Here is a 26,608-nt window from a genome sequence, read left to right on the forward strand (position 1 = left end):
AGAAATCATATGACTAAACTGAATAAAATGAAAAAGAAATTACACTATGAAACAAAGATAAATGACAAAGAATGATAGTAAAAAGCTTTGGAGCACCTTAAATGAAATTTTGGGCAAAAAGGCAAACTCAGCTCGATCATTCATTGACTCATTCATCACAAAACCCACTGATATTGGCAACTATTTTAATGATTTTTTTTATTGCCAAGATTAGCAAATTTAGGCATGACATGCCAGCAACGAACGCTGACACTACACGTCCAAGTATATCTGACCAAATTATGAAAGACAATCATTGTAATTTTGATTTCCGTAAAGTGAGTGTGGAAGAGGTGAAAAAATTATTGTTGTCTATCAACAATGACAAGCCACTGGGGCTGACAACTTGGATGGAAAATTACTGAGGATAATAGCATATGATATTGCCACTCCTATTTGCCATATCTTCAATATAAGCCTACTAGAAAGTGTGTGCCCTCAGGCCTGGAGGGAAGCAAAAATCATTACGCTACCTAAGAACAGTAAAGCCCCCTTTATTGGCTCAAATAGCCGACCAATCAGCCTGTTACCAACCCTTAGTAAAGTCTTGGAAAAAATTGTGTTTGACCAGATACAATGCAATTTTACAGTAAACAAATTGACAACAGACTTTCAGCACGCTTATAGGGAAGGACATTAAACAAGCACAGGACTTACACAAATGACTGATGATTGGCTGAGAGAAATTGATGATAAAAAGATTGTGGGGACTGTTTATTTAGACTTCAGTGCGGCTTTTGACATTATCGATCATAGTCTGCTGCTGGAAAAACTGATGTGTTCTGGCTTTACACCCCATGCTATATTGTGGATAGAGAGTTACCTGTCTAACAGGACACAGAGGGTGTTCTTTAATGGAAGCCTCTCCAACATAATCCAGGTAGAATCAGGAATTCCCCAGGGCAGCTGTCTAGGCCCCTTACTTTTTTCAATCTTTACTAACGACATGCCACTGGCTTTGAGTAAAGCCAGTGTGTCTATGTATGCGGATGACTCAACACTATACATGTCAGCTACTACAGCAACTGAAATGACTGTAACACTTAACAAAGAGCTGCAGTTAGTTTCAGAATGGGTGGCAAGGAATAAGTTAGTCCTAAATATTTCTAAAACTAAAAGCATTGTATTTGGGACAAATCATTCACTAAACCCTAAACCTCAACTAAATCTTGTAATAAATAATGTGGAAATCGAGCAAGTTGAGGTGACTAAACTGCTTGGAGTAACCCTGGATTGTAAACTGTCATGGTCAAAACATATTGATACAACAGTAGCTAAGATGGGGAGAAGTCTGTCCATAATAAAGTGCACCTCTGCCTTTTTAACAGCACTATCAACAAGGCAGGTCCTACAGGCCCTAGTTTTGTCGCACCTGGACTACTGTTCAGTCGTGTGGTCATGCGCCACAAAGAGGGACTTAGGAAAATTGAAATTGGCTCAGAACAGGGCAGCAAGGCTGGCCCTTGGATGTACACAGAGAGCTAACATTAATAATATGCACGTCAATCTCTCCTGCCTCAAAGTGGAGGAGAGATTGACTTCATCACTACTTGTATTTGTGAGAGGTATTGACATGTTGAATGCACCGAGCTGTCTGTTTGAACTACTGGCACACAGCTCGGACACCCATGCATACCCCACAAGACATGCCACTAGAGGTCTCTTCACAGTCCCCAAGTCCAGAACAGACTATGGGAGGCGCACAGTACTGCATAGAGCCATGAGTACATGGAACTCTATTCCACATCAAGTAACTCATGCAAGCAGTAAAATTTGATTTAAAAAACAGATAAAAATACACCTTATGGAACAGCAGGGACTGTGAAGCAACACAAACATAGGCACAGACACATGCATACAAACACGCGATAATATACGCACTATATACACACATACACTACTGTTCAAAAGTTTGGGGTCACTTCGAAATGTCCTTGTTTTAATTAGCCTTTTAAAATGATAAACTTGGATTAGCAAACACAACGTGCCATTGGAACACAGGACTGATGGTTGCTGATAATGGGCCTCTGTACGCCTATGTAGATATTCCATTAAAAATCAGCCGTTTCCAGCTACAATAGCCATTTACAACATTAACAATGTCTACACTGTATTTCTGATCAATTTGATGTTATTTTAATGGACAAAAAAATGCTTTTCTTTCGAAAACAAGGACATTTCTCCAAACTTTTGAATGGTAGTGTACATTTTGTATTGTAGACATGTGGTACAGTAGTAGAGTAGGGGCCTGAGGGCACACACTTAATGTGTTGTGAAATCTGTTGTGAATGTATTGTAATGTTTTTTAAATTGTATAACTGCCTTAATTTTGTTGGACCCCAGGATCCATAATAAATACAAATACACTGGGGATAGAGAATAATCAATAGTCTTGCTATGGATACTGGATAATCTGACTAACACACACACACCTGTTTGACCTCGTTGAGTCAATTCAGGTAGCTTTCAAAGTCCTGCATTTGTGTTAACCATGGCAGCCAGCATTGTCAATACAAATATGTGGAGAATGATAATCAACCTCTGGATCCTTTCCCATTCATGTATTTTTCATGTCAGCCAGGCCCACCTTTTAAAAGAAACAACATTTAATTCAATCTCTAGTTGAGTAAAATAAGTAGTTTTGTTCTGTTCACTAGACAATCCAGAAAAGTATGGTAAACAGCGCCAATTTCAAGCAGAAAACAGAATGTTATATTCTCAACCAGGCCCATCTTTTCAAAAAGACAATTTAATGATATATCTCATCAAATCAAATCAAATTTTATTTGTCACATACACGTGTTTAGCAGATGTTATTGCGGGTGTAGCGAAATGCTTGTGCTTCTAGCTCTGACAGTGCAGTAATATCTAACAAGTAATATCTAACAATTTCACAACATATACCCAATTCACACAAATCTAAGTAAGAAATTGAATTTAAGAATATTTACATATATGGACAAGCAATGACAAAGATACAGTAGAATAGTATAGAATACAGTATATACATATGAGATGAGTAATGGAAGATATCTAAACATTATTCAAATGACTAGTGTTCCATTTCTTAAAGTGACCAGTGATTTCAATAGGCAGCAGCAGCCTCTAATGTGCTAGTGATGGCTATTTAACGGTCTGATGGCCTTGAAATATAAGCTGTTTTTCATTCTCTCGGTCCCAACTTTGATGCACCTGTACTGACCTCGCCTTCTGGATAATAGCGGGGTGAACAGGCAGTGGCCCGGGTGGTTGATGTCCTTGATTATCTTTTTGGCCTCGACCGGGTGCTGTTGGTGTCCTGGAGGGCGGGTAGTTTGCCCTCTATTTGAGCAAAATTAGTAGTTTTGTTGTGATCACATGAAAATCCTAACAATTCAGGTAAAGTCAGGCAGAAAAATCTGAATGTGCTATCATAAAGTGAGAACAATTATTTTCCCTGGCTGATATGGCTTCTACTTAGAAATACTATAACAGTAAATTAACAGATGACATTCACTGCTATAAACCTGTCTCCAATATAACCGCATAGTTTACACAGACCCACCGCGGACCTTTGACAAATAAATATTCGTGTGAAAAGGCGTCCCATGGTCTGTTTTGTCAATGAACTCAATGTATTCCAAAAACTTGTGATAACCAGATGATCTCAATAATTTAGGTAGCCAAGTAAACGATGCCCCTCTGGTATTTTATATTGTGAACTGTCTGGGACTCGTTCTTGTTTCGCTGTTTACTACTGAAATATATTTTACTTAAGTCAAAGACGAAATTAAATGCAATACACTGGTCTCAACTTGGCTTCACAGAACCATGTAAAATGAGAGGCTTTTTATTGTATTAAAACGTGTCCCCGTCCAACGTACCCAGCTCTTCTTCTTCTTCTTCTTCTTCTTCTTCTTTGTGACTGGCCTCACACTCCAGTACAGTAGATGGCGGTGTGTGCACTTTAAAAGTTGGATGCGATCCGCCAACCCAACCCCAAAGAAGTAGAAGAAGCGTTTCCGTTGTATTTGGTTAGCAGGCTGCAGGAGACGGGATGTTGTCTTTCAAAAAGTGATTGAAAAGGTGTGTACCGTTTTAAAACTGGGTTATTTATAATTGCATACATCTAGCTATCACCAGTCACTCACCCAAATGTTGAATGTTTTTGTAAATGTTAGGTAAAGGTAAAGCTGACTCAGGTTGTAAGCCTTTCTTACAAGGTGCTAGAGTTTGCATAGAGCGTGTTAGCATTACTAGCTAGCTAAGTTAGCTGGCTTTGCTAGACAGTTGTCTATTCTTTGTTCGCTAGCTAGTTTTAATTCTAGTTAGCGCATGTTTTCATTATCCACTGCGTTTGTGATAACCAGATACTTTAGCAAGTTGTTTAGATACGTCATGCTTAATAACCCGTGTTAAGGACCATGTTCTCGAGATAAGCCTGCGCTTGATGAGCTGCCCTGCTCAGACCAAGCAAATAGGCAAGTTAAGTTCATTAGCTAACTAGCTAGCTAACCAACAGTTTTTGTTATCACAGCAGCTTAACCACACCACAATGGGTTAGTTATTAAATGTTTATGGCTAAACGTAGCTAGCTATCAAAACTCACGTTTTATTTCTCTAAGCAGAGAAGCACAGAGACTGAGATGGGTTGTGGCTTTGTTTGGTTTTATTATCTAGCTAATAGGTTTCAGATTGTCAACAAAAATTTACTAAATATTGTAAAGGCTCATGCCTGGTGTGTTGTGTTCAGAATGGCATGTGTTGTGTTCAGACCGGTGTGTGTTGTGGTTATCAGATGTGTCTGCTTGTTTTGTAACGTCATTGGTTTATTTTATTTCCCCAGATTATTGTTAAATTGGTCTCAAGAGCTTGAGTTGGAACAGAAGTGGATTTGTAAGCGTGTACTATAGCTAAGTGACATTTGGCCGATTTCACCCACACCTTCCCTGTCACGAAATGAGCAGTACAGTAAGTCCTCACCTTTACACCCCTCTCATTTTTTTATGCACTTGGCAAATGTCAATTCTGCTGAGCACATACTTGAACATTGTGAAAATTCTGTGCAACTTCCAGCGTGTGTTTACTGTGAACACTGACGCTGTACCTGCTTTAAGTTAGTTTTAACAGTGGCCAAGTAGGCTACTGTGGCTATTTGATCACAATGTGGCCCTACCAGAGTGGCCTACCATAAAAAAACAATGGAGAAAATTCATCCCATAACATTTTAACATGGAAATAGCTGTTCTATCATTCAGCCTACGGTAGCAGCCAATGTGTAGTGTTCGTTGTAGGCCTACATTCCTACCACAGCCATGTGATAACCCGCCAAAACCTTCAGTTTTATTTTCATTTATGCTAAGGGCTCTGGTTACTAAGAATCAGTGCTTTGTCACAGACACAGAGGAAGAGAAGGACTGGAGCCCCCTCAAGTTCCAGACGCACAGCCAAGAGTAGCAGAGTCACCACCACTGTGCCACCTCGTGCAGCAGCCGCTGCTGAGACCATTGCTGTGCTGGAGAGCAGCAGGACTAGCAGTGAGTACCAATGGCTTTATGCCTTTCTCTCTGGTTGATTATGGATAGGTTTCTAACCCTTCTTTTGTCTGTGCAGGTGAGGAGGTGGTGGACTTGACATGTGAAGGTTCTGATCCAACTGTGGTTGACTTGACCAACAATGATTCTGTGGTGGTGAGTTTGGGAGCTCTCTTTATGCAAATAATGATGTATACATTAGCTGTTTTAAATGTATTGATAAGAATAAGCTTTTGTCACTGTTTAAAAACTGAAATGTTGACATTTTATGTTTCAATTTTCCTCTTTTCCACCACTGCATGATTGCGAATGGGAGACCAGGTTTTCGATGAAGGTAATTCATTGTTTTCCTCAATCACAGCAATTATATTTAGATTAACTATATGTTTTGACCCTCAGGTAAGTATTCATCACTACATCAAACATGCATTTTTCTAACTGTGAGTTTGTCTATCTGCTAAATGGCATATATCAGGGCTTCGGGGCAGACGTGGAGCTGGCGGTGAGAGTTACGTGCTGAGCAGTGATGAGGAGGGGGATACCAATGGAGGCCTCAGTGCTGACCTCCTATCCTCTCTACAGGCCAGCAGTAGTGCCAGGTACTAACTAACAACCTCTCTGACCATGCTAATCTCATCAGATGACATATAAAACTGTAAAATAAAGAATAGGGCACATTAAAGCATCAATCTCATCCATCCATTTATCCACTCATAATATTGGCATGTGACCACTGAAATCATGATCTTGAGTTGGGTCTCTTCTCTTCTACAGGTCTACCCCAGGTACAGTCAGCTGCCCAGTGTGTATGGATGCCTATGCTGAGGTAAGAGAAGCATACTTCATTGTGTGTAAAGGTTCTGTAATTGCTGTGTAGCAACCAGAATGTGAATTTGTCCGCACAACTAAGAGCCCTTTCTCCTCTTCCTCTAGATCATTGAAAGTGGGAGACTAGTGGTCTCCACAAAATGTGGTCACCTGTTCTGCAGTCAGTGCCTCCGCGACTCACTGTCGAGATCCCACACTTGCCCAACCTGCAGAAAGAAACTCACCCACAAGCAATACCACCCCATATACATCTGACACCAAACACCCATGAGATTCATCCACTGGTTTCACCCTCTCCAAACCTGTAACACTTTTAATCATACCTGACTATATCACTGCCCCCTACTGGACATAAGCATACCCTTTTCTTTCACATACACATCTGACCGATGTTTCTTCTACATGACTCACTCTTATGCCAGCACACATTCACCTACATTTTTTGACAGTTCTTCCACCTATTACTGCTGGTCATTCATTTCATAGTAATCAGATCGTTGTGGATCTCCATTACCAGTGACCACAACCAAGAAAATAACTAAGCTCAGAAGCTATATTCCCTTTGATCAGATACTGTTTGAATTAAATGCCACATTTTAAATTGTATTTTCATTTAGCAACTGTTATCTTGCGCTTTTTATTTTGTAATATCTTAAGTCACATGTTGTGTTGATGGCAATCACATGTGAATGGCACTTAAGTTGCACTATGCAGAAATCGCGACAACATTTCCTGGTTGCTAGCTCTTAATAGTTTGCCTAATTTCAGTTTGTGACAAAATAAGCTAGTATAGTGTAGAGAATCATTGCACCATCTAAACCGCTGTGAAATATATTTTCCATAACCAAAAATATTGTTTCAGCTTTTTTAAGCTGGTGTACAAAACTGAAAGCAAAATACTTAAGAACGGGAAGCATAGAAATAGTGCATATAGAACAGATCTACTGCTTCTTAGACTTTCAAGTAGAATGATAGATCTATAACCCACATTTCTATGTGAATTTGGTCTGGTTGCCCAAAAAGTTACATATTGCCACTAATGACAATGAGGAGACTCTTAACTCAAGTAGAAATGTCTGATTTATTGCTGCTTAGTAGGTGGATGTCTGAATGGTGGGTGTTGCTTGAATTTGGACATCACCATTGTTGTAAATAATGTTGTGTATGTATGTGTGGATAGATAAATAAAGGATCAGTTAATTTAAGGTTCAATAAAAATGTTGATTCAAAGTATTGTTTCAGGTGTCTTTGTGACAGAGACTGTGAGAAGGGACCCTAAGATAGGATAATACATTGTTGAGATATATATCATCGACTTAACACTTAATTTGTAACTTTTGAATATTTTTTTTAAATATTTTGGACTACCGGTTACTGTTGGCTGACTCATTTGTGGCATGCATTCCCTCAAATCTCCACTAAGGGTCAGTATCTTTTTGCACATGCTCTGTTGTCCAAGAATCCATAGGATAAACACAAAAGCATCCTACCAAGGTCATTAAGACATTTCACTTTATGTAATTAAACCATAGAAATAGCATAATGTCATTGAATTCTTACCCATTTTTGAACATGATTTAAAAAATATATATGTATATACACAGTGCATTTGGAAAGTATTCAGACCCCTTGACTTTTTCCACATTTTGTTACGTTACAGCCTTATTCTGAAATTGATTAAATAAAACATTTCCTCATCAATCTACACACAATGCCTCATAATTCAGACCCTTTGCTATGAGACTAGAAATACCTTATTTGCATAAGTATTCAGACCCTTTACTATGAGAAATTGAGATCAGGTGCATCCTGTTTCCACTGATCAGCCTTGAGATGTTTCTACAACTTGATTGGAGTCCACCTGTGGTAAATTCAATTGAATGGACATGATTTGGAAAGGCACACACCTGTCTATATAAGGTCTCACAGTTGACAGTGCATGTCAGAGCAAAAACCAAGCCATAAGGTCAAAGGAATTGTCCGTAGAGCTCCGAGACAGGATTGTGTCGAGGCACAGATCTGGGGAAGGGTACTAAAAAATGTCTGCAGCATTGAAGGTCGCAAAGAACACGGTGGCCTCCATCATTCTTGAGTGGAAGAAGTTTGGAACCACCAAGACTCTTCCCAGAGCTGGCCACCCGGCCAAACTGAGCAATTGGGGGAGAAGGGCCTTGGTCAGGGAGGTGACCAAGAACCTGATGGTCACTCTGACAGAGCTCCAGAGTTCCTCTGTGGAGATGGAAGAACCTTCCAGAAGGACAACCATCTCTGCAGCACTCAAACGATCAGGCCTTTATGGTAGAGTGGCCAGACGAAAGCCACACATGACAGCCTGCTTGGAGTTTACCAAAAGGTACCTAAAGGACTCAGACCATGAGAAACAAGATTCTCTGGTGTGATGAAACCAAGATTGAACTCTTTGGCCTGAATGCCAAGCATCACGTCTGGAGGAAACCTGGCACCATCCCTACGGTGAAGCATGGTGGTGGCAGCATCATGCTGTGGGGATGATTTTCAGCGGCAGAGACTGGGAGACTATTCAGGATCGAGGGAAAGATTAACGGAGAAAAGTACAGAGATATCCTTAATGAAAACCTGCTCCAGAGCGCTCAGGACCTCAGACTAGGGCTAAGGTTCACCTTCCAACAGGACCATGACCCTAAGCACACAGCCAAGACAACGCAGGAGTGGCTTCAGGACAAGTCTCTGAATGTCCTTGAGTGGCCCAGCCAGAGGCCGGACTTGAACCAGATCGAACGTCTCTGGAGAGACCTGAAAATAGCTGTGCAGCGATGCTCCCCATCAAAACTGACAGAGCTTGAGAGGATCTGCAGAGAAGACCACAAATACAGGTGTGCCAAGCTTTTAGCATCATACCCAAGAAGACTCTAGGCTAGGCTGTAATCGCTGCCAAAGGTGCTTCATCAAAGTACTGAGTAAAGGGTCTGAATACTTATGTAAATGCCTGTTTTGCTTTGTCATTATGGGGGGGGGGGACAATTTTATCCATTTTAGATTAAGGCTGTAACGTAACAAAATGTGGAAAAAGTCAAGGGGTCTGCATACTTTCCAAATGCACTCTAAGCATGAGGGATATACAGTATATTATAATATATATTGACAATATAACAGCTGCTCTATGTCAATGGATTCAACTGTTATTTGAGGGCAACTATTGAACTTGTCTGTGTGAAAATCCCCTTCAGTTGTTTTCTGTGCTTTAGAGTTTGAGAGCAAAGAAGCAAACATTGTTTTGACTACAAGTGCTTTCATTCAAGTAGGATCAATGATAATTGATATATTGGTGTCAAGGACAAGGTCCTCCTGTCCAGTGAGGTTCTCAACCTGGGTGTGATATTTGACAGTCCGCTCTTGTTTGAGGCCCACATGAAAAGTGTGACCAAACTTGGATTTTTCCATCTACGGAACATTGCCAGGTTACGAGCTATGTTGTCACAACCTACAGCTGAGCGACTCATCCACGCCTGTGTCTCGTTCTGCCTGGACTATTGTATAGCTCTGTTTGTTGGTGCATCTGCCAAGTGTCTAAACAGGCTACAATATGTCCAGAACTGTGCTGCACTTGTCCTCACCCACACCTTCCCCCGTGAGCACATCACTCCAGTGCTGTTCAACCTCCACTGGCTCCCCATATGCTCATGCATTGACTTTAAAATCCTGATTCACACCTACCAAGCTATCCAAAACTCTGGACCCAAGTACCTGTTTGACCTCATCCTACCATCCTGCACCCTTCGCTCCTCCAGGTCCATCTCCCTTCAGCATCCCCACAGCAGACTACAAACTATGGGTGACAGGGCTTTCAGTTGTGCAGCTCCTCAGCTGTGGAACACACTTCCAGTCACTGTCAGTGCTGCAGAGTCACTGGCCTCGTTTAAGGAACAGCTAAAGACCTAGCTGTTCAGAAAAGCTTTCGAAGACCTCTGTTAATTCAGTTCTCCTGCCCACTGGATCTGACAACACCTGTATATACATTTAAGTCATTTAGCAGACGCTCTTATCCAGAGCGACTTACAGTTAGTGAATACATATATTTTTTTTTTATACTGGCCCCCCGTGGGAATCGAACCCACAACCCTGGCGTTGCAAACGCCATGCTCTATCAACTGAGCTACATCCCTGCCGGCCATTCCCTCCCCTACCCTGGACGACGCTGGGCCAATTGTGCGCCGCCCATGAGTCTCCCGGTCGCGGCCGGCTGCGACAGAGCCTGGATTCGAACCAGGATCTCTAGTGGCACAGTTAGCACTGCGATGCGGCGCCTTAGACCACTGCGCCTTGTTGTCTGCTTAATATATTCTGTGTTCTGAATTGTTTTTATTATTATTTGTATTACATGTTTTATTTTCTCCAGCGCCTTGGGTGTGAGAAGTGCTTGACAAATTAAATGAGTTACTATTAATGCAGGTTCCTCTCCTAATGTTCCTTCTCAGTGCATCGGTTGTGTTACTTGATAAATGTATTACGAAGCACATAGGGCCGATTTCCTGGACCCAGATTTAACCTAGTCCAGGAGTACATTCTCAATAGAGATTTTACATCGAGCATGTTTTAATCGGGGCTTAATCTGGGTCTAATAAAATGACCCTTTGTCATATTACAATGTTTATTTAAATAACTATTTTCTCTTATGAATGTTTTTGACCAATTTTCTATGTTAGGCAAGTGTGTGTTTTTAACATCTAAACCATACAATTTCAATCATTAATCAATGTGTCTGATTACATAGTGGCAAAATCAAATTTATAGAAGTTCAATTGAATATCAACTCTATCATTACATTGTAATTACATTATAATGCATTTATTACATTGTAATTCATGTTTCGTTATATTTTGTGATTATGAATGTTAGCCTATATTTTTTATTTTTTATTATGACGCATATATTTTATTATTATGATGTAGTCCATGTTATCAGCAGAACCGCCCTAAGCGTAGCCTAATAGGAAAGAGTTAATTCTTAAAATGTGTTGAGTAGCTGCTACTAAGGCTACACTGTGATTGGGCAAAAGTTCCGAGCTGGGATGGACCGCCTTTCCCACTCCGCTGTTTGTTTGCCTGCGGTCGATCACTGTATGGCAAGGTCTGCTAGCTAAATTATTGTAAATGGAAATTGCGATAAAAAAATAAATAAACAGATTAGGCCTACTGAAATTGAAAAGGGTATGAGTTAACTGTAGCCTACCGCAAGCAGAGGGCTTTTATTTATTTAGTCTTTAAGCACGCGTTCTGTCTGGTGTGGTGGTCTCGCACGAGCGTTATGTGATGACTGTCATTCAAAATACTATAGCCAGATTTGATCGCTCGCATGTTTGATATTGTCGATTTATAGTGTTCTTTGTGTTGGAGGGTACAATTGTTTTCAGTAACTCAGCCACCGATACTTGAGCGACAGTGCGTGCAGTTCAACATTTAGTGGATATTGATTTGTTGATTATTTGGATTAAATCACATTTGATGCAAATGTAAAGGCAATAAGAATGATAGACTTGCTGTTAGTGTGAAACAGATTCAAGACATATCATTGCTGCAGGACATTTCAAGTAAGTCACTAACTTGTATTATTTTAACATGTGTTATTGGCCTGGTTACAATGTGATTCTTTTTAAGCAGCTGATTTTAGAAGGATGCATGTTTGTTGTAGACCTGCAATAAAAAAATGCGTAAGTAGCCAATTTTTAATTGATACTACAGATTATTACTAATGTTTCGTAATAGAACAGTACACAGCTGTATTGTATAAATCAATATGCTTGTGTTCATCATAAATTATAGTTAGTCTATATTACCTTATAAAAGCTATTATTTGTTGTCAACATCTGAGTGTAGAATGTTGTCATTCCACTGATTCACCATGTGTCACTGATCTAGAGCGGAAAGTAGCCTAGCGTTTAGCGCGTTGGGTCAGGAACCGAAAGGTAGTTCGAACCCCCGAGTCGATAACGTGAAAAATCTATCGAGCAAGGCACTTAATCCTAATTTCTCCAGGGGCGCTGGACAATGATGACCCTGGCCGTGACCCAACTCACATAGGACAAATAATTATTTTATGATCTATGTGGATGGTTCATAGCAGGTAGATTAACGGTAGTTTATACAGCAGCATCTATAACCAATTCTAAGACAGTGAGTTAGGAGGACATGCCTAGTTCCCCAATAGCAGATGCTTTAATATAATGTTCAATGTTATGTTATGTTGATGGGTTTGATCAAAGAGTCAATGCAAAACTCTAAAGGATGTTCATGACTGATTTCAAATGACAGAAAGAATATCTCCTCTAACCAGAAACAGAGGGTCATATGGACAGAATAAGAGCTGCTCATTTGAATGAAGTTCATGAATAAAAAGCCTAAATTGCTTTTCCAGAAACACATTTTGTAGTGTTGGGAACAGAAGTCTTGTATTTTTCAGTCTGTTAAATGATTAACAACTTGTTTTAATGTCACTAGTTACAAGACTGTAATTATGTTATATTTACTCAATGCCTTGACTATCCCACTTCCAAAGAAAGGTCTCTAAGAAATAATATTGTTGTGTTGTAAAACAGTATTTAGTAACTTAGAGATGATATGGATAATACCAGTATGTGTTGTTGCACTTCCCTTCCTCTCCTCTCCTCCTCTCCTCCTCCTCTCCTCTCCTCCTCTCCTCCTCCTCTCCTCACTGTGAATTGTCTTGTTGTTTCTTATCCCAGATTTGAAGTGTTGAAGCCTTCGATCCAGAAAGAATGGTGCGTTTATGGAGTTGCCTGCTGATTTGTGAAATAATCCTGTTGTCGGACTGTGCACGGGGTGAGTAGTAACTTAGTAACTTAGTAGTAAGGAACAATAACAACTGAAAGTGTTTAAAGAGTAACTTTGATGAAAAACCCATTTTTTCATGGAAAACCAGATGTTTAAGGCTTAGTTATTATGAGACACCTGAATTCTGGTCTTCATTTTGACAGTTTGTTGCAAAAGTGATATATTTTGAAACAAGAAATAGATAACTGGTGGTCATGTCAAGTCGTTGTATTTCTTCCTAACCGCTATGGCGGATTGGTGGCGCAGTCCGATAAGACAGTTGGCTCATAGTTCAATAGTTGTGATTTCTAATCCTGTATGGGGCAGATATACATTTTTCAAATCCTTTATTTACAGTATTCATCCCGTGCCCACACACTTCTAATTCTGAAAAGTGAAAGCGTACCTGTGAGAGGAGTCGCCCTGGTAGTAGTTGTACGTTTTTATACAGAACCCAAGACAAATCTGTGAGTTAATTTGACCATTGGATAAAGAGCTACTGTGTAAATCCTGCAATGCGGATTGTATTGAATTGAGCCTCTAATCTTCATTTTCAAGGTGATTATTAAACCTTTTTTGCGCCCGTGGGTGATTTGAACTCAGAGCGTGCCAGTGGACTTCTGGTAAGTATGCTTTGGTGAGAAAGTGTTTGGATCAGGTACAACAAAGTTTACCCACCCCTAAAATGAATATTTATGAGCATTTTGTGGTTGGGCAAAGGCTGAAATTGGGCCTCAGAGTTACCCTTTAAGTAGATCTGTAGGCAACCATCTTCAAAAAGTGCCTCACCACAGTGAGGACTGATGATATCTACTAAAAGCTGATTCACAACTTTCTATTTTTCTGAACAAAATTGTAGTTGTGTAACTCAAGTTAGTGGTATAGTCCATTCAAGCCAAGGGCCTACCCTCCATTTTGTAATGGACCCTGCCTAGATCACACAGCCTTTGGTACTCTCTGTTTTCTAACGGACCCTGCCTAGATCACACAGCCTTTGGTACCCTCCGTTTTCTAACGGACCTTGCCTAGATCACACAGCCTTTGGTACTCTCTGTTTTCTAACGGACCTTGCCTAGATCACACAGCCTTTGGTACTCTCTGTTTTCTAACGGACCCTGCCTAGATCACACAGCCTTTGGTACCCTCTGTTTTCTAACGGACCCTGCCTAGATCACACAGCCTTTGGTACCCTCTGTTTTCTAATGGACCCTGCCTAGATCACACCTTTTGACTGCAGTGCAGTGTGCAAGTGTCAAGTGAGACATGCAGATAGAGTGTAGTCCTCACCCTCCTGCTGTCCAGCCTCCTCACCCTCCTGCTGCCCAGCCTCCTCACCCTCCTGCTGTCCAGCCTCCTCACCCTCCTGCTGCCCAGCCTCCTCACCCTCCTGCTGTCCAGCCTCCTCACCCTCCTGCTGTCCAGCCTCCTCACCCTCCTGCCGCCCAGCCTCCTCAACCTCCTGCTTCCCAGCCTCCTCACCCTCCTGCTGCCCAGCCTCCTCACCCTCCTGCTGCCCAGCCTCCTCACCCTCCTACTGTCCAGCCTCCTCACCCTCCTGCCGTCCAGCCTCCTCACCCTCCTGCCGCCCAGCCTCCTCAACCTCCTGCTGCCCAGCCTCCTCACCCTCCTGCTGCCCAGCCTCCTCACCCTCCTGCTGTCCAGCCTCCTCACCCTCCTGCTGCCCAGCCTCCTCACCCTCCTGCTCACCCTCCTGCTGTCCAGCCTCCTCACCCTCCTGCTGCCCAGCCTCCTCACCCTCCTGCTGCCCAGCCTCCTCACCCTCCTGCTGCCCAGCCTCCTCACCCTCCTGCTGTCCAGCCTCCTCACCCTCCTGCTGCCCAGCCTCCTCACCCTCCTGCTGCCCAGCCTCCTCACCCTCCTGTTGCCCAGCCTCCTCACCCTCCTGCTGTCCAGCCTCCACACCCTCCTGCTGCCCAGCCTCCACACCCTCCTTCTGCCCAGCCTCCTCACCCTCCTGCTGCCCAGCCATAGCTGTGTCTGACCTAGACTCAACAGACCTCTGGTCTGTCTGCCTGTCTCTGTCTGTGTCTGTCTGTCTGTCTGTCTGTCTGTCTGTCTGTCTGTCTGTCTGTCGGGAATGCAAGGGGGCATGGGGGAGCCAAACGCACAGCGCTCAGGCAGATTGGATCAGTGAGGGCCCTGGCCTGAACAATGCAGCATTCACAGTCACACAGCCGAGCAGTCATGGAGACACTTAGGCAAAAGTAAACAGAGACCCATAGAGAGCAATGCGATTAGATTAGGTAATTATGTTTGTTTGCTGTGCAATGCCACAGCGTTTCCGATCGTGAATGGAGCAAGGCGGCAAGGATAGCTGTGGGCTTAAAGGTAGAAGAGACAATCTGTCTTCCTGGTGATGATATCGGAGGGTGTTACTCACTGGGTTAGCCTAGCTAGCGCCTCACTGGGTTAGCCTAGCTAGCGCCTCACTGGGTTAGCCTAGCTAGCGCCTCACTGGGTTAGCCTAGCTAGCGCCTCACTGGGTTAGCCTAGCTAGCGCCTCACTGGGTTCACAGAGGAGAGATAGATGATGGCATGCGGATATTAGAGAAACAAACTTCTTCCCTTTTTCATAAAGTCTGATATGACAGGTTTGATAAAACAGAGACAAGCATGGTGGTTGTACAGAAAACTAAATACCTCAGAGATACTGAAACCGAATCAGAGATTATTCTCCACGTGATCTGAGATACTTTGCACTCCATTTGACCCAATGCTGGGCTTTGGACATACTGTGGAGGGTCAACAATGGCAACTCAACATACAGTAGAAAAGCTTGAGTCCACATCAACATACTTCTCTTCATGGAAAACATTTGCTTACATTATATAATTATTTTGTGACCTGAGTTTGATACCTTCAGATGGGAACTTCAGGAATAGAAAAGGAACATACTTTCAAAACTACAGGACACGTAACAACACTTTTTTGAGAGTTCAGGTTGATTGCTATGATGTGGAGAAGGGAATGCATTTTGAAAGGTTGCTGGTTCGAATCCCCGAGACGACTAGGTGAAAAATCTGTCAATGTGCCCTTGAGCAAGGCCCTTAATCCTAGTGGCTCTGGATAAGAGCGTCTGCTAAATGACTAAAATGTCACTGTCTTTCCAATGGAACAGCAATAACCCTCGACCCCATTTGAGTTATCCCTCCTGATTAAGAGTTTGCTGTTCCTGTGTGTCCTTGGTGCACGGGGAATGCAGAATATCACGTCAGATGACAAATATTTTCCACTGCAAGCGGAAGCACAGTTTGGGCCCAGCTGCCAGAGAGGCATATGAACTGTATAAGCTTATGCAATGATTCAGGGTGTGCATGGTCGAGACAGAGACTATTAATGCAGAAATGTGGGTATTAACATCTGTGCCAACTAAATAGGGAAACAAATAATTCATTGGATAGTTACCATAACACAGTTAAAAAACTAAATCATGATCACAAATGAAATTGAACTGCATTCACTCAGGTATCGTTGTCTAGTTTAGTAAAGTCAAACTCATTATGAAGCACATGATCTTGGTCCCGCAAATGTAGACTAAATACTAGCAGTGTTGCATTTAGACAATGGAGACGGGCAGCCGTATGGACACGTGGAGATGTGGGGACTTTTGGAGGTGATACTGTTGGGTTTGTAGGAGCCTGTTGTGCTGTTTGTACAAACTAGGACCACCGTGCGGCTACATGCTGGTGTGTCAATGAGAGGCAGCCTTCCAGGATTCATGATTGAGCAAATAATAATAATGAAAATAAATACAGTCTGCTTATCGAACTTTCTTGTATTCCTCTGAGCCTTCTTAAAGTCAATAGAAACTGAGATGAGGTTGAGTCCCTCCCTCCCTCCCTTCCATCTCTCCCTCCTTCCATCTCTCCCTCCCTCCTTCCTTCCATCTCTCCCTCTTTCCATCCAGCACTTCCTCCGTCCCCCCCTCCATCTCTCCCTTCTCACCTCACACTCCTCCCACTGCAGCAGTTTATGGCTAGCTCTAAGCCAGAGGGAATGTGTGAAGTTAATTTAGAGTGTTGGAGAAACATAGCTGAGCCACTGGGTAGCCTTTTGTCCATTCACAGCCCTTCACAGCTCTGTAGAAAACTAGAGAATATCCACAGCCTGGAGTGTGGGTTAAGCAAACAGTAGTTAAATTTAGAATAGGGATTGATGCATATGTCTTGGTTAAAGTCAATGTTATTAACAATGCCAATTGAAAAGTGTGTGTATTGAGACAAATGTGTCATAAAATGTAAATACTATATTACAATGTTATAATAAATTCCTATAGGCATTTCCAGGTAACGATGCACACAAAACCATCAGGCAAAGCTCAGACATAAACCGTCTTCCAGACGTGACAAACAGAGCTGAGTGTGAGTGAGGAATGAGAGCTCTGCTCCAGTTCATCTCAATGAGGAGGATAGATCCATTGAGCAAGGCTTCTGTCAGACTACAGGCCATAAAGTGGTTATTAGCATGTCATATGGTGTTTACACAGCAACCATTTTTCTCTCACCTCTTCTTATTAGCGTTGGGCTGCTAATCACATTCCCCAGTAATGAAGCTGTGTTACCCAGGAGGTCGTAAATTGATTTAAGACTGGGAACAGCATGTTGCTGGGTTGATGATGTGCTGATTAGGAAACAAAGTCCGGCTTCAAAAGGAACTGAATTAAACGGGAGCTCAGATAAAGTCAATGTTAGCTTAGCACGTCTGGTGTTTGTGTTTTAATGTGTCCATCAAGACACCTCAGGGGTTTTTATCCCACAATGGCAGAGGGTGGGATGGGGAAGCCCTGCGCTAGTCCTCCTGGTACAGAATCATGGTGTTCAATGGGACTGGGATAGGTGCCCTGTGTAGGAGTGAGGAAAAACAGCTCAATTAGAATAGAGGTGTAAAACACTTCAGGTACATAGCATTTGCATTACAATTGGAGAGGGAAAGATAGAAAGTTCTCCTGCATTCCAACTGGCCTACTGTTTTCCTCAGTCCTCCCTGCAATCCTCCAGTCTTGTCTGACATTACTTCCATTTGGCTAGCCAGCGGCCTCTACCCCAGTCTGCGTCCATTGATGTTGCAAACACATCAGCCACTGAAAGCAACATCTTTATATTGTTGTGGATTCATTGGAATTATGCCACACCCACACTGACATACTGAGCACGATCTTTCCAGCCTGAAATAGCCACAGCATAGACAGACAGACAGACAGGCAGACTAGAGGTCTGTTTAGTCTAGATCAGACACAGCTATGGCTGGGCATCAGGAGGGTGAGGAGGCTGGGCATCAGGAGGGTGAGGAGGCTGGGCATCAGGAGGGTGATGAGGCTGGACAGCAGGAGGGTGAGGAGGCTGGGCAGCAGGAGGGTGAGGAGGCTGGGCATCAGGAGGGTTAGGAGACTGGGCATCAGGAGGTTGAGGAGGCTGGGCATCAGGAGGGTGAGGAGGCTGGGCATCAGGAGGGTGAGGAGGCTGGGCATCAGGAGGGTGAGGAGGCTGGGCACAGGAGGGTTAGGAGGCTGGGCAGCAGGAGGGTAAGGAGGCTGGGCAGCAGGAGGGTGAGGAAGCTGGGCAGCAAGAGGGTAAGGAGGATGGACAGCAGGAGGGTGAGGAGGCTGGGCATCAGGAGGGTTAGGAGGCTGGGCAGCAGGAGGGTGAGAAGGCTGGGCAGCAGGAGGGTGAGGAGGCTGGGCAGCAGGAGGGTGAGAAGGCTGGGCAGCAGGAGGGTGAGGAGACTGGGCAGCAGGAGGGTGAGGAGGCTGGGCATCAGGAGGGTTAGGAGGCTGGGCAGCAGGAGGGTGAGAAGGCTGGGCAGCAGGAGGGTGAGGAGGCTGGGCAGCAGGAGGGTGAAGAGGCTGGGGAGCAGGAGGGTTAGGAGGCTGGGCAGCAGGAGGGTGAGGAGGCTGGGCAGCAGGAGGTTTAGGAGGCTGGGCAGCAGGAGGGTGAGGAGGCTGGGACACCTCATACTCTCACGGACAGAACAGTGCATTGTGTCGTACAGTGGTGAAACAATAGCTTATTGTTGGGGGCCTGGAGCCTGTGTTTGGTCATTGCTACAGAGGAAGGGTCAGAGGGCAGCAGGGAGTGTGCATGCCTGACCTCTCACCAGGGACTTACAATAACACACCAGTCCTCCTGCAGATTCAGCTTTTTCTGCATTTATTCATCCCTCTCTTTTTTCCTCGATATGTACTGTTGAAGTCGGAAGTTTACATACACCTTAGCCAAATACATTTAAACTCAGTTTTTCACAATTCCTGACATTTCATCCTAGTGAACATTCCCTGTCTTAGGTCAGTTAGGATCACCACTTTATTTTAAGAATGTGAAATGTCAGAATAATAGTAGAGAGAATGATTTATTTCAGCTTTTATTTATTTCATCACATTCCCAGTGGGTCAGAAGTCTACATACACTCAATTAGTATTTGGTAACATTGCCTTTAAATTGTTTAACTTGGGTCAAATGTTTCGGGGAGCCTTCCACAAGCTTCCCACAATAAGTTGGGTGAATTTTGGCCCATTCCTCCTGACAGAGCTGGTGTAACTGAGTCAGGTTTGTTGGCCTCCTTGCTCGCACACACTTTTTCAGTTCTGCCCACACATTTTCTATAGGATTGAGGTCAGGGCTTTGTGATGGCCACTCCAATACCTTGACTTTGTTGTCCTTAAGCCATTTTGCCACACCTTTGGAAGTATGCTTGGGGTCATTGTCCATTTGGAAGACCCATTTGCAACCAAGCTTTAACTTCCTGATTGATGTCTTGAGATGTTGCTTCAATATATCCACATAATTTTCCTTTCTCATGATGCCATCTATTTTGTGAAGTGCACCAGTCCCTCCTGCAGCAAAGCACCCCCACAGCATGATGCTGCCACCCCAGTGCTTCACGGTTGGGATGGTGTTCTTCGGCTTGCAAACAACCCCCTTTTTCCTCCAAACATAACGATGGTCATTATGGCCAAACAGTTCTATTTTTGTTTCATCAGACCAGAGGACATTTCTCCAAAAAGTATGATCTTTGTCCCCATGTGCAGTTGCAAACCATAGTCTGGCTTTTTTATGGCGGTTTTGGAGCAGTGGCTTCTTCCTTGCTGAGCGGCCTTTCAGGTTATGTCGATATAGGACTCGTTTTACTGTGGATATACAGTGGGGAGAACAAGTATTTGATACACTGCCGATTTTGCAGGTTTCCCTACTTACAAAGAATGTAGAGGTCTGTAATTTTTATCATAGGTACACTTCAACTGTGAGAGACGGAATCTAAAACAAAAATCCAGAAAATCACATTGTATTATTTTTAAGTAATTAATTTGCATTTTATTGCATGACATAAGTATTTGATCACCTACCAACCAGTAAGAATTCCGGCTCTCACAGACCTGTTAGTTTTTCTTTAAGAAGCCCTCCTTTTCTCCAATCATTACCTGTATTAACTGCACCTGTTTGAACTTGTTACCTGTATAAAAGACACCAGTCACGCCCTGGCTCTGGGGACTCTTAAATGTTGAGCCAGGTAGTGGACTTGTTATGTTTAGTTTTCATTGGGTCTGTTCTAGATCGTTCATATCTATGTTGGCCAGGGTGGTTCCCAATCAGAGACAGCTGTAGCTCGTTGTCTCTGATTGGGGACCATACTTAGGCAGCCTTTTGGCACTTTAGTATTGTGGGATCTTGTTCTGTATAGGTTTGTGTTGGTGAACCTTTAGACTTCACGTATCGTTTTGTTGTTGGTGTAAAGTACTCATTAAAATATGTACGCCTATCACGCTGCGCCTTGGTCTGCCTCTTACAACGATCGTGACAGAAGATCCCACCAAAACAGGACCAAGCAGCGTGTTCAGGAACAAACGCCGGGTAAGGAACAGGAGGTTACTCTAGTGGATGTCCTCCTCGGTTGGGGGAAGATCACGGAGGAGGAGGCCGTCCGCTACCGGAGGGCGATGAGGGAGGGTGCCCAGGCAGGAGAGGAGAAGCGGCGCCAACCGGGCCGTCGTCGGACAGGCGAGAGGCAACCCCAATAAAAAATTTTGGGGGGGCACACGGCATGGACGACGGGGCTGCTGGAGGCAGCTACAGGGCGAGTTTGCGGACAAGGAGAGGAGGCCACCAGGTTACGGGGGCCATTGGTCATGAGGGGGAAGGAGAGTGTAGAGGCACGGCGAGAGGTACTGGGGTGTGTTACCAGTACGGTCCGGCCTGTTCCTGTCCCTCGCACCAAGCCTGTGGTGCGCGTCGCCAGTCCGGCCTGTTCCTGCTCCCCGCACCAAGCCAGTGGTGCACGTCGTCAGCCCGGTTCGGCCCGGTCCTGCCCGTACCTGCTCCCCGCACCAAGCCAGTGGTGCGCGTCGTCAGTCCGGCACAGCCCGTGCCTGTTCCACCGGTGCCTGGTCCGGCACCGGTCAGCTGCTCCACTCCGGAGCAAGAGCAATCCGCTCCACCGGTGTCCAGTCCAGCTCCGGCCAGCGGGGCCAGACCAGACCAGGGGCGCTACGGGGGGGTAGCGAGAGAGTGGTGGTCACGCCCGGAGCCGGATCCGCCTCCGAGGCGGAATGCCCACCCGGCCCCTCCCCTGTTGTGTTTGGTTGGCGCGGTCGCAGTCCGCGCCTTTGGGGGGGGGGTACTGTCACGCCCTGGCTCTGGGGACTATTATATGTTGAGCCAGGGTGTGTAGGTTTCATTGTTTAGTTTTCTAGGTTTGTGTTCTAGTTTGTGTATATCTATGTTGGCCAGGGTGGTTCCCAATCAGAGGCAGCTGTAGCTTGTTGTCTCTGATTGGGGACCATACTTGGGCAGCCTGTTTGGCACTGTTATTTTGTGGGATCTTGTTCCGGAAGGTTTGTGTTCAACCCAGGACTTCACGTATCGTTTGTTTTGTTGTTTTGGTTCGTGTTGTACATTTAATAAAGTATGTACGCATATCACGCTGCGCCTTGGTCCGCTTCATCTAACGACGATCGTGACAACACCTGTCCACACACTCAATCAAACAGTCTCCAACCTCTCCACAATGGCCAAGACCAGAGAGCTGTGTAAGGACATCAGGGATAAAATTGTAGACCTGCACAAGGCTGGGATGGGCTACAGGACAATAGGCAAGCAGCTTGGTGAGAAGGCAACAACTGTTGGCGCAATTATTAGAAAATGGAAGAAGTTCAAGATGACGGTCAATCACCCTCGTTCTGGGGCTCCATGCAAGATCTCACCTCTTGGGGCATCAATGATCATGAGGAAGGTGAGGGATCAGCCCAGAACTACACGGCAGGACCTGGTCAATGACCTGAAGAGAGCTGGGACCACAGTCTCAAAGAAAACCATTAGTAACACACTACGCCGTCATGGATTAAAATCCTGCAGCGCACGCAAGGTCCAGACCCGTCTGAAGTTTGCCAATGACCATCTGGATGATCCAGAGGAGGAATGGAAGAAGGTCATGTGGTCTGATGAGACAAAAATAGAGCTTTTTGGTCTAAACTCCACTCGCCGTGTTTGGAGGAAGAAGAAGGATGAGTACAACCCCAAGAACACCATCCCAACCGTGAAGCATGGAGGTGGAAACATCATTCTTTGGGGATGCTTTTCTGCAAAGGGGACAGGACGACTGCACCATATTGAGGGGAGGATGGATGGGGCCATGTATCGCGAGATCTTGGCCAACAACCTCCTTCCCTCAGTAAGAGCATTGAAGATGGGTCGTGGCTGGGTCTTCCAGCATGACAACGACCCGAAACACACAGCCAGGGCAACTAAGGAGTGGCTCCGTAAGAAGCATGTCAAGGTCCTGGAGTGGCCTAGCCAGTCTCCAGACCTGAACCCAATAGAAATTCTTTGGAGGGAGCTGAAAATCCGTATTGCCCAGCGACAGCCCCGAAACCTGAAGGATCTGGAGAAGGTCTGTATGGAGGAGTGGGCCAAAATCCCTGCTGCAGTGTGTGCAAACCTGGTCAAGACCTACAGGAAACGTATGATCTCTGTAATTGCAAACAAAGGTTTCTGTACCAAAAATTAAATTCTGCTTTTCTGATGTATCAAATACTTATGTCAAGCAATAAAATGAAAATTAATTACTTAAAAATCATACAATGTGATTTTCTGGATTTTTGTTTTAGATTCCGTCTCTCACAGTTGAAGTGTACCTATGATAAAAATTACAGACCTCTACATGCTTTGTAAGTAGGAAAACCTGCAAAATCAGCAGTGTATCAAATACTTGTTCTCCCCACTGTAGATACTTTTGTACCTGTTTCCTCCAGCATCTTCACAAGGTCCTTTGCTGTTGTTCTGGGATTGATTTGCACTTTTCGCCCACCAAAGCTTCTAAAGCCATGACATCATTTTCTGGAATTTTCCAAGCTGTTTAAAGGCACAGTGAACTTAGTGTATGTAAACTTTTGATCCACTTTAATTGTGATACAGTGAATTATAAGTGAAATAATCTTTCTGTAAACAATTGTTGGAAAAATTACTTGTGTCATGCACAAACTACATGTCCTAACCGACTTTCCAAAACTATAGTTTGTTAACAAGACATTTGTGGAGTGGTTGAAAAACTATTTTGAATGACTCCAAATGACACCTAAGTGTATGTAAACTTCCGACTTCAACTGTATGTGTGCCTTCAGAGAGTATTCACACCCCGGGACTTTTTCCACATTTTGTTGTGTTACAAAGTGGAATTAAAATGGAATACTCTTAGACCACTGCGCTACTCGGGGTCTAAGGCACTGCATCGCAGTGCTAGCTGTGCCACTAGAGATCCTGGTTTGAATCCAGGCTCTGTCGTAGCCGGCCGCGACCGGGAGACCCATGGGGCGGCGCACAATTGGCCCAGCGTCGTCCAGGGTAGGGGAGGGAATGGCCGGCAGGGATGTAGCCCAGTTGGTAGAGCATTGCGTTTGCAACGCCAGGGTTGTGTGTTCGATTCCCACTGGGGGCCAGTATGAAAAATTAAATAATGTATGCACTCACTGTAAGTCGCTCTGGATAAGAGCGTCTGCTAAATGACTAAAATGTAAATTTAATTGTCATTTTTGGTCAACGATCTACACAAAATACTTGAATGTCAAAGTGGAAGAAAAATGCAGAAATCTAAAATTAATTAAATACATTGCCGTGAAAAAGTATTTGCACCCTTTCTGATTTTCTCTATTTGTGAAAATGTTTGATACTGTATGTTATCAAATCTTAAATCAAAACCTAATATTAGATGAAGGCAACCTGAGTTTACAAATAACTAACAAAAATGTTACTTATTTTATCTATTGAATTAACAAAGTTATGCAACACCCAATTCCCCTGTGTGAAAAAGTAATTGCCCCCTTACACTTAGCTTCAATGACTGCAACCATATGCTTCCTATAGTTGTTGATCAGTCTCGCACATCCCTGTGGAGGAATTTTGACCCACTCTTGCATACAGAACTGCTTTAACTCAGCAACATTTCTGGGTTTTCAAGCATGAACTGCTCGTTTCAAGTCCTGCCACAACATCTCAATTGGTATTAGGTCTGGACTTTGACTAGGCCGTTCCAAAACGTCAAATTTGTTGCTTTTTAGCCATTTTGATTGTGTGTTTTGGATCATTGTCTTGTTGCATGAACCAGCTGCGCTTCAGCTTCAGCTCACAGACGGATGGCCTGACATTCTCCTGTAGAATTCTCTGATACAGAGCAGAATTAATGGTTCCTTCTATTAAGGCAAGTCATCCAGGTCCTGAGGCAGCAAAGCATCCCCAAACCATTACATTTACGTCATTTAGCAGACACTCTTATCCAGAGTGACTTACAGTTAGTGAGTGCATACATTATTATTATTTTTTATTTTTTTCATACCCCCCGTGGGAATCGAACCCACAACCCTGGCGTTGCAAACGCCATGCTCTACCAACTGAGCTACATCCCTGCCAGCCATTCCCTCCCCTACCCTGGACGACTTGTGCGCCGCACCATGGGTCTCCCGGTCACGGCCGGCTACGACAGAGCCTGGATTCGAACCAGGATCTCTAGTGGCACATCTCTTAGACCACTGCGCCACTCGGTAGGCCATCACACTACCACCACCATGCTTGACCGTTGGTATCAGGTTCTTACTGTGGAATGCAATGTTTGGTTTTCGCAAGGCAAAATGGGACCCATGTCGTCCAAAAAGTTGACTCAAGCTTGTCAAAAAGACTTTTGGAAGAATGTTCTAAATCAAATCAAAAATCAAATCAAATTGTATTTGTCACATGCGCCAAATTCAACCTTACAGTGAAATGCTTACTTACAAGCCCTTAACCAACAATGCAGTTTTACGAAAAATAAGTGTTAAGAAAGTATTTACTAAATAAACTGAAGTAAAAAATAACAAATAGAGAAATAACAAATAATTAAAGAGCACCAATAATTAAAGAGCACCAATAATTATATTATTATTATTATATTATTATATTATTAATAAAATAACAGTAACGAGGCTATATACAGGGGGTATGCATACAGAGTGAATGTACGGGGTCACAGGTTAGTCGAGGTAATTGCGGTAATATGTACATGTAGGTAGAGGTAAAGTGACTGCATAGATAATAAACAGAGAGTAGCAGCAGTGTACCATTTGATTAGCTGTTCAGGAGTCTTATGGCTTGGGGTTAGAAGCTGTTAAGAAGCCTTTTGGACCTAGACTTGGCGCTCCAGTACCGCTTGCCGTACGGTAGCAGAGAGAACAGGCTATGACTAGGGTGGCTGGAGTCTTTGGCAATTTTTAGGGCCTTCCTCTGACACCGCCTGGTATAGAGGTCCTGGATGGCAGCAAGCTTGGCCCCGGTGATGTACTGGGCCGTACGCACTACCCTCTGTAGTGCCTTGCGGTCGGAGGCAGAGCAGTTGCCATACCAGGCGGTGATGCAACCAGTCAGGATGCTCTCGATGGTGCAGCTGTATAACTATTTGAGGATCTGGGGACCCATGCCAAATCTTTTCAGTCTCCTGAGGGGGACTTCTATGGACAGATGATTCAAAAGTGTAACTTTTTGGATGACATATGTCCCATGATATAAGTATGAAATTGTTGTGGTATTTGTTCACTCAGGTTCCCTTTATCTAATATTAGGTTTTGGTTGGACATCTGATAACTTTCAGTATAAAAAATATAATAAGTAGAGAAAATTAGAAAGGGGTAAATACTTTTTCAAGGCACTGTAAGTATTCACCCCCCTGAGACAATGCATGTTAGAAACACCTTTGGCAGTGATTACAGCTGTGAGTCTTTTTGGTTAAGTCTCTAAGAGCTTTGCACACCTGGATTATACAATACTCAGGAACATTCAAGGTCGTCTTGTTAAGCAACTCCAGTGTTTATTTGGCCTTGTGTTTTAGGTTATTGTCCTGCTGTAAGGTGAATTCGTCTCCCAGTGTTTGTTGGAAAGAAGACTGAACCAG

The 26,608-nt window shown here is 43.8% G+C and overlaps 2 protein-coding genes across 2 annotated transcripts in view; both read left to right on the forward strand.

The window, feature by feature from the left end:
- The first annotated feature begins 4,025 nt into the window (after positions 1–4,025).
- LOC121536139 (E3 ubiquitin-protein ligase RNF4) lies at positions 4,026–7,610 on the forward strand. Its single transcript, XM_041843427.1, has 8 exons — positions 4,026–4,104; positions 4,865–4,989; positions 5,417–5,555; positions 5,632–5,708; positions 5,874–5,886; positions 6,028–6,151; positions 6,327–6,378; positions 6,486–7,610. The coding sequence occupies exons 2-8, from the start codon at positions 4,978–4,980 to the stop codon at positions 6,633–6,635; spliced, it is 567 nt and encodes a 188-aa protein (XP_041699361.1). The 5' UTR covers positions 4,026–4,104; positions 4,865–4,977; the 3' UTR covers positions 6,636–7,610.
- Positions 7,611–11,450: 3,840 nt separating this feature from the next.
- Positions 11,451–26,608, forward strand: part of LOC121586611 (fibroblast growth factor receptor-like 1) — a 72,591-nt gene continuing 57,433 nt past the window's right edge. The window contains exons 1-2 of the mRNA XM_041903448.2: positions 11,451–11,946; positions 13,099–13,195. Of these exons, the coding sequence (XP_041759382.1) occupies positions 13,132–13,195 (64 nt within the window). The 5' untranslated portion in view covers positions 11,451–11,946; positions 13,099–13,131. The remainder of the gene's footprint in view (positions 11,947–13,098; positions 13,196–26,608) is intronic.

This window comes from Coregonus clupeaformis, chromosome 2 (genome assembly GCF_020615455.1).
Source record: "Coregonus clupeaformis isolate EN_2021a chromosome 2, ASM2061545v1, whole genome shotgun sequence".
Classification (NCBI taxonomy): domain Eukaryota; kingdom Metazoa; phylum Chordata; class Actinopteri; order Salmoniformes; family Salmonidae; genus Coregonus; species Coregonus clupeaformis.

What these genes read in the sequence shown, in the direction of transcription:
- LOC121536139 (XM_041843427.1), top strand. An exon ending in GGAGAGCAGCAGGACTAGCA is followed by an intron (nt 5,556 to 5,631) that starts GTGAGTACCAAT and finishes TTGTCTGTGCAG; the next exon opens with GTGAGGAGGTGGTGGACTTG. An exon ending in CAGGCCAGCAGTAGTGCCAG is followed by an intron (nt 6,152 to 6,326) that starts GTACTAACTAAC and finishes TCTCTTCTACAG; the next exon opens with GTCTACCCCAGGTACAGTCA.